This window comes from Pongo pygmaeus, chromosome 10, assembly GCF_028885625.2.
Source record: "Pongo pygmaeus isolate AG05252 chromosome 10, NHGRI_mPonPyg2-v2.0_pri, whole genome shotgun sequence".
NCBI classification, from domain to species: Eukaryota; Metazoa; Chordata; class Mammalia; order Primates; family Hominidae; genus Pongo; species Pongo pygmaeus.
The window spans coordinates 129,237,688-129,245,731 of record NC_072383.2 but is presented as its reverse complement, the minus strand read 5'-3'; the positions used below and the strand labels follow the sequence as shown (position 1 = coordinate 129,245,731).

At 38.6% G+C, this 8,044-nt stretch overlaps 1 protein-coding gene across 5 annotated transcripts in view; it reads right to left on the bottom strand.

Moving 5' to 3' along the window:
• Positions 1-729: 729 nt before the first annotated feature.
• The window catches only part of PIWIL1 (piwi like RNA-mediated gene silencing 1), a 35,009-nt gene continuing 27,694 nt past the window's right edge, over positions 730-8,044 (bottom strand). For 3 of the 5 annotated variants that reach the window (XM_054443045.1, XM_054443046.1, XM_054443048.1), the window contains 3 exons: positions 6,048-6,173; positions 2,025-2,172; positions 1,014-1,866 (listed from right to left, as the gene is read on the bottom strand). In XM_054443045.1, coding sequence (XP_054299020.1) covers positions 1,750-1,866; positions 2,025-2,172; positions 6,048-6,173 — 391 coding nt within the window. In that variant the 3' untranslated portion in view covers positions 1,014-1,749. Of the gene's footprint in view, positions 1,867-2,024; positions 2,173-6,047; positions 6,174-8,044 lie in introns of all 5 variants that reach the window. The other 2 variants (XM_054443047.1, XM_054443044.1) reach the window with 2 other exon arrangements.

Sequence of the window (8,044 nt, the reverse complement as noted above, 5' to 3'; positions counted from 1 at the left end):
GCCTGCTAAGAACGAGCTTTTAATGACTTAAGTAATTGACTAGCCACAAAAATCCATAAATAAAAATTAACACCTCAAATTAATATTTTCCAGTCATATGATTAGACTTCCTTATATTCCTTAATGCTAGGACAACCTTAAGCAACTTCTACCATTGAAATGTTTGTCTGTGGCCTCCTTTTGAAGGTCACACTGTTCTGTGTTTCTTGTCTTCTCATGCTTAGAAATCGAACAGGTTAAGGAACCTGGGCTACTTGCCCAGAACAATGTTAACAACGGTTATTAGCTCTAAGAACTAAAAGGAAAATAAAATGGTTTTCATTCATAATATGTTAATGAGGCTAAATCCAGAATGAGACCATGTGCCACAAAGGTAAGACAAATAACTTGAGTGATCTGCATTAGTTTAAATTACAGTTCCAGGGACTTTCATATTGTCATTAAAGCTTACACTCATCACATTTGTAAGCAATGTTTAAAGGTGTTCCCGGGATTTACAATAATTCATTAATTTTAAGCCTTCTCTTTGCAAACGTTCCTGAGAATTCCTATAAATATGTAGATATAAAAAACTACAATTACCAACTTCACAATACCACAGACTTCTTAGTCTGTGCTTCCTTATAAGCTGTGGATACCCGTTCTCATACCACAAATATTGGAGGTGGCAGCATTTCCTTAAAAAATTTTACTCTGACATTAGAGTTCATAAGAGACACTAATTGAGCATTTTTTTTTTTTTTTTTTTGAGATGGAGTCTCACTCTGTTGGCCAGGCTGGAGTGCAGTGGCGTGATCTCCGTTCACTGCAACCTCCGCCTCTCAGGTTCAAGTGATTCTCCTGCCTCAGCCTCCTGGCACCACGCCTGGCTAATTTTGTATTTTTAGTAGAGATGGAGTTTCACCATGTTGGTCAGGCTAATTTAGCTTTTATGAATGGAATTGTATGCACTTTTAAAAATTAAATGAAAAGAAAACGCACATACTTTCAGTAAAACAAGAATTACAGTTATTCATTTAAGGTGGCAATCACATCAATTTTATTTTATAACAAATAGAATCATGTCTGAGTTCCAAAACAAAATAAATAGTAATGTTAATATAGAGATTTACTAATGGCCTTTTTTGTTAAAGAGTCTTAAAATGTTTCTTTGGACAATTTAAAAATTTTCAATCTTTTTTTTACTCCCATACAACCTAGCCCCCCTACCAAATAAAAATTAAGCATATTTTCTCCTATATCTTGTGTATAGGTTATGTAATAGTACCTTTTATCTTTAAGATATGAGATGAAACCCTACCTATGATTGTAGTGAGCATCCTACTTTATGCCTCTTATCTCCTTTAAATTCAAAATAGGTATTTCAAAAATAAAGTTAATATAGGTTTATAAGTAGGATTTGCTCACTCCTGAAAGTACTTTTAAGTAAATCTCCAAACACATTTCAAATACTCTCAGAGAGTCTGTTTTATACTACAAAGTATCTTATCCACATTTCTTCAAAATAAACAAAAAAATCCTCCAAAATATCTATGAGAAACAAGAAGATAAAATATAAAATCTTAATTTTTACCTATAAAATAAGGAAGCCAGTGAATAGCAATGCTAGAAATAAAATGCTAGATCTCCTAATTCCCTTCCCAAGTTTCATCCAGAAAGATAACAGTTAAAAAAAAAAAGTAAATAAAAGCTTAAAAAAATCCCAAAGTTATTTCAAAAAGAAAAAGCAGCTGCATCTTCTTCTGCAGGTTAGAGGTAGTAAAGGCGGTTTGACAGTGACAGATTTGGCTCTCTGTGAATACTCTGGCCAACAAGAAAAGCCAGCTTGTGGGCGTACTGGCAAGGAGCAGGAACACGAATGACACCCTTTAGTGGAAGGAAAAAAAGGTTCTATTACTCTAGATTTAGCCTCTTTCAATTGCAAATCTCAGTATTAACCCTAAAAGCCTTTTAAACCACAGCTATTTCATTTTGAAAAGTGAGTCTCCTTTATTCGCTAAACATCAACAAGTAGAAACACTTACTGGCCAGTTGTAATAGATGTGACACAGCTTGTAAGTCAAGCGCTGTATGTGGTCCGGCTTTAGGCCGCTGTTGTCGTAGATGACGTTGTAATGCGTGGGAGAAACACTACCACTTCTCACAGCCTGGCTCACGATAAAAAAATCATACCTGGAATTACAGAAAACACATGGATGTATGAAAACTAAAATCAGGATGATTCCAGTTTCTTACAGTGACAAGCTCTGTACTACTTTTCACTGTAAGTTACTACAGTAACCTCATCTCTTCTCACGCTGTAACGTGCTTCCTTGAAGTCCAGGCGTGTGTTATTCATGAACCATTTGGGACTGCTTATGTGTGAAAGATGTTTATCATAAAGATTATGATTTTGATTTTAAATATCTGTCATGATGCCTCCCAGCAGAACCAAGCATTTGTTATGGGCGCTAATAACTATGGCATACTTGGCTAGTTCCTGTTTTCCACCCCCACACCCGAACCATGTGACTGAGACTTCAGACTCTGGAAGCACAACCTGTGGGGGCAGTGAGTGGGTCGAGCTTCAGGGACTGCTACTCCCCGAACATGCTTTTACCATGGAACCTTTTCCCCTCTTGCTGTTCCCATTGTTATTTAACAAAAATATAATTCATTTTAATCCCCAGGAATTTAATGCAAATCTTTAAGTGGAAGGGAACATGAAAGAATATAAACTAGTATGGGACCAAATGGAAGAACAAAAACCAAGTATAGCCATCCTTTGGGAATTGGTTCCAGGACCTCCTGAGGATACCAAAATCCTCGGATGCCCAGGTCCCTAATATAAAATGATGTTGTCTTTCTATAACCTCCCATATACTTGAAAGTATTGTCTTTAGATTATAATACCTAATACAATGCAAATGCTATGTAAATAGTTGCTTTACTGTATTGTTTAAGGAATAACGACAAGAAAAAGTCTGCACATGCTCAGTACAGACTTTTTTCCAAGTATTTTTGATCTGAGGTTCGTTGAATCCATGGTTACAGGACCTACAGATAAAGAGAGCCGCCTGTAGTACAAATATGAAGGAATACACATTAGTTTTTTTTTTCATTTTCTTAGTACCAGTAAAATATCGATCCAGAGATATTGTAATTTGACCCAATAAAGATGTAAGGAAATTAACCCTGCGATTTATTATGCCCATCAAAACTAGTAAAATTAGGAAAGCAGAAGTGATCTACAACAGACAGTGCAGCTACTTTTTCAAAGAATGAGGAGTTAAGAAATGTTAAATGACCTGTTCAGAAAGAACAGAGAAATCACGCCAGGGCTGGAATTCAAGCCTGGCTTCCCAGCTTAGGCACAAACCATTTGCAGTGCTGGTGATTACAGATGACTTTGGTGCTCATTAACAGCAGGCTTCTCAGTTGCAACAAAAGCAAAAATTGACAAATGGGATCTAATTAAACTAAAGAGTTTCTGCACAGCAAGAGAAACTATCATCAGAGTGAACAGACAACCGGCAGAATGGGAGAAAATTTTTGCAATCTACCCATCTGACAAAAGTCTAATATCCAGAATCTACAAGTAACTTAAGCAAACTTACAAGAAAAAAAAAAAAAAAACATTAAAAAGTGGGCAAAGGGCAAGAACAGACACTTCTCAAAAGAAGAAATTTATGTGCCCAAGAAACATACACAAAAAAGCTCAACATCACTGATCATTAGAGAAATGCAAATCAAAACCACAATGAGATACCATCTCACACCAGTCAGAATAGCTGTTATTAAAAAGTCAAGAAACAACAGATGGCAAGGCTGAGGAGAAATAGGAACACTTTTACACTGTTGGTGGGAATGTAAATTAGTTCAACCATTGTGGAAGACAGTGTGGCAATTCCTCAAAGATCTAGAACTAGAAATACCATTTGACCCAGCAATCCCATGACTGGGTATATACCCAAAGAAATATAAATAATTCTATTATAAAGATACATGCACATGTATGTTCATGTAGCACTATTCACAATAGCAAAGACATGGAATCAACTCAACTGCCCACTGATGAGAGACTGGATAAAGAAAATGTGGTATATATACACCATGGAATACTATGCAGCCATATAAAGGAACAAGATCATGCTCTTTGCAGGGACATGGATGAAGCTGGAAGCCGTTATCCTCAGCAAACTAACACAGGAACAGAAAACCTAACACCGCATGTTCTCACTTATAAACAGAAGTTGAACAATGAGAACACATGAGCATGGAGGGGAATGACACACACTGGGGCCTGCTGGGGGGTAAGGGGGAGGAACAGCATCAGGATAAATAGCTAATGCATGAGCTAATGCATGTGAGGCTTAATACCTAGGTGATGGGTTGATAAGTGCAGTAAACCACCATGGCACTATGTAACAAACCTGCACATCCTGCACGTGTGTCTCGGAACTTAAAACAAAAAAAAAAAAAAAAAAGAAAAAGAGTGGGCTTCTCCAGGTGTCTGGATAGCATCAGCAGTTGCTACATTTTAATAATAACTAGTGAAAACTCATGACTTTTTTATACTTCATAATTCAACTGGGATTTTATCCAATTTGTTTAAGTTACTGTCTTCAGGCCAATGTCACATCTGGCTTTGGCATTCGGAGTACTAGCAATGTTGGGAAGCATCGGGGGTCATTTTGAATATGGTGAAAGAGAATCCTGCAGAAATGAATTTGCTATGTTAACATCTTAGCCTTCTTTTGTCTTTCTAGCCAATTTTTCCCCAATAGGTTAGAATCCTTCTGAGCCAATGCCATAACATCTGTCTGAGAAAAAGACAGAAATGCAAGATAATGTATTTCAAAATAAAAATTTCTCTCCACTGTTAGATAACAGAGCAGACTAGATAAGACTAAACTCTGTATGCTATTATCATTTTCTACCTAAAGTCACTCTAGTATTGCCTCATTTACCCAAGATTCACACAGGAAAAGTGTTCCACATGTCAACTTTGCACACAGGCCGAGACTTTATCATCTTAAAGTCGCCTTCTTCACAAAGGTTCCAAAGCACCTACATATAAAAACAGAAGTCCTCCCAACGATCCGCTGTCCTGAGGAGAGTGTTAACTTAGAATGACTGATGGGTTGCCATCAGGAACATGCTCACTGCATTAACCACACCTCACACAAAAGGGTTTTTGAGGAACTCACTAAAAATGGAACAAGTCTCGGCTGGGCGTGGTGGCTCATGCCTGTAATCCCAGCACTTTAGGAGGCTGAGGTGAGCGGATCACTTGAGGCCAGGAGTTTGAGACCAGCCTGGCCATCATGGTGAAACCTCGTCTCTACTAAAAACACAAAAATTAGCTTGGCATGGTGGTGCATGCCTGTAATCCCAGCTATTCAGGAGGCTAGGGCATGAGAATTCCTTGAACCCAGGAGGCGGAGGTTACGGTGAGCCGAGATTGTGCTACTGCACTCCAGCCTGGGGAACACAGCGGCTCTGTCCCCAAAAAAGGAGCCAAGTTTCCTGACTTTCTCACTGAATCCTCCTGTGCTACTAAGGCCATTTACCTGTGCCTGCCAGTGCCCGCTGTAAGCTCCAGCTGGCATTCTGCTTTTCTTGCGGTCGGTGAGTGCAGCTCGGCTCAGAAGCCACTTTTCTCATAAGCACCTCTGTCTCAGATAAAACTTCTTGACCTTTAGACAACTAAGTGTATTACAAATCTAAACATTTTTTACTAGAAAACAATCTGTGGATAGGTTATGTATGTAACAATATAAAAGCAATCTACAGAAGCAATTCTTAATCTCCATATGTGTAGTTAATACCACAGAAAACAATCCTCTTCCCCCCAATGAAAAACTGTACTTGGAAACCTCTCTTCGGACGCTAGGAAACCATGGGCTTTATTAATTATGTTTGATCAAAGTAGTTGAAAAAATTAATGTCTATAAAAAATATAAGAACAGAAGTAAAATGTATTAAAATTGGTAAAGCACAGGGGCTGTGCTAAAGAAACCACCACCAAGGAGAAAACAACCTTCAGCTCAACACACGGAACTTACCATTCTGGTCTGGTAACCTCTACATCAATAACTGTTCCAGGAAGTGGATTCTGAAGTCTTCCTCCAGACTGAGCAAAAAATCTGGCGTTCACTCTTTTCTTCACCACAATTACCGTTAGTCTAGGGCTTAAAAATGATGATGAATGTAACTACATTTAGCCAGTCATATTTTCAGGGCGCTCATTCATTCAGGTGTTCATATGCTCCATTTAAAAAGGAACACGTCCCTCCTGGGGCGTATCATCTGTCCAGGTTGCGGAGAAGGATCAGGATCTTACTCTTGAAAGGAGTAAAGACCAAGGATAAACGGTGAGAGGGAAACCAAATGGCACTTATGTCCTGTGACACGTGGTCATGTAGATGGTTTATCCACAGACCAAACACATTACATATCTATCACACCAAAATGTTAAATCCAGCAGGCCTTCAAAATTCACAATTTATAACAGTCTTCAGTGGGCATTTTCTACTGTGTAGAAAATATAATATTAACTCTAAAATCTTTGATAGGTAAGTGGATTTAAGTAGTGCTTTTCAAAATTACTGTTTCACAATATATCGGGATACACACACACACACACTCTCATACACACATACTACATATTCATATACCTTTTTCAGGAGGAGTAACTTCATTTTCATATTAGTGTTTCACTGGAGTCTCAAATGACATTTTGTGCAGACCCTAGGACAGCCCCACAATCCTTGGCCTACCACATGTCAGATACACCCGTACTAGAGGCTGCCCTTTTAAGCCATCCATCCCCACCTGAATTCTTCAGGCGGCTCTCCTATGTCAAGGTTCATCAGGCTTCTTGGCCTGGACACACCCGTGCACTATCAGCTGTCCATCCCAGCAGATCCCTGGCCCTTCTGCCCTCCCTCTGACCCTGCTGAGAGCAGCCCTGCACTTGCACTGTGTGGCCTGCTTGAGTACCTTTCACAACCCTTTCCACCCCCTCCTCCAGGCTCACTTCAAATCCTTCTGAAGCAGCCACACTTGTACACACATAATCCATGTAGTTAATCCATGAATTAGAACAGGTAGCAATTAGAACAGCACTGCCAGGTAGTAAGCACTAGATAAACATGATTATTAGCACCTCCATCTCCAACTACAACATTAGTTCCTTAAGAGGACAGATACACTTGATTTCCAACACTGGGAAGCAGAGGGTTTTATACAGTATGGACCTAGTAATGTTTGACTTGGCAATTTTGCTGATGTTTTTCACTGAAAATTAAATAGGGCAAGAAACTCAGTGAGAGTACTTGAGTAAGCAGAGGACATCTTCAGAAATGTCCCTATCTGCCTACGTAGACTACTGCTGCCCAGCGACTGCCCACTCTAATAGCTCTGAATATAACAAAGCCACAATGAACGTGTTGAAAACATGTGCAGCCCTCTGTTTCAAATGCCTCTGCCACTTACAGAGATTAAGTTCAGCATAGGGCCTTGTTAGAAAGTGATGACAATCTAGGACTTCATGATAGCATCTAAAACAAGTATCAGTCTTGGGAATGGAAGGACATAGGTGGATAATGTTAATCCTATAACATCACGAGAAACAATTTTGCAAATACAGTAACAAAAACAGGTCACAAATATGCTGGCATGACTTTCTGATTTGTTCTTGTATCAAACACTCTAAATCAGCTGCCCTGTGATACGTCGCTATAAAAGCTTAAAAGCAACATTTCAATTTGAAAGCAAACATTGTGGTTCTAATGATGACTATTATACAAACATTTAAGTCCAAACTTTGCATTTTTTAAAAGTGAAGAATAATTCTCAGATATTTTACCTTTACGTACAACTTGAAGGTTTTTCCTACAACTATCTACCATGTATTGAATACTTACTGGATACTGTGTGAAGTGCATTACATATATTTTCATTTACTTCTTGCAACGCCTCAGTTAACTGTTCCCTTCTTCTACAAATGAAGGTAAAGCTGGGATTAACTGAATTCTGATTTTAAGAATATTGCTTTTTA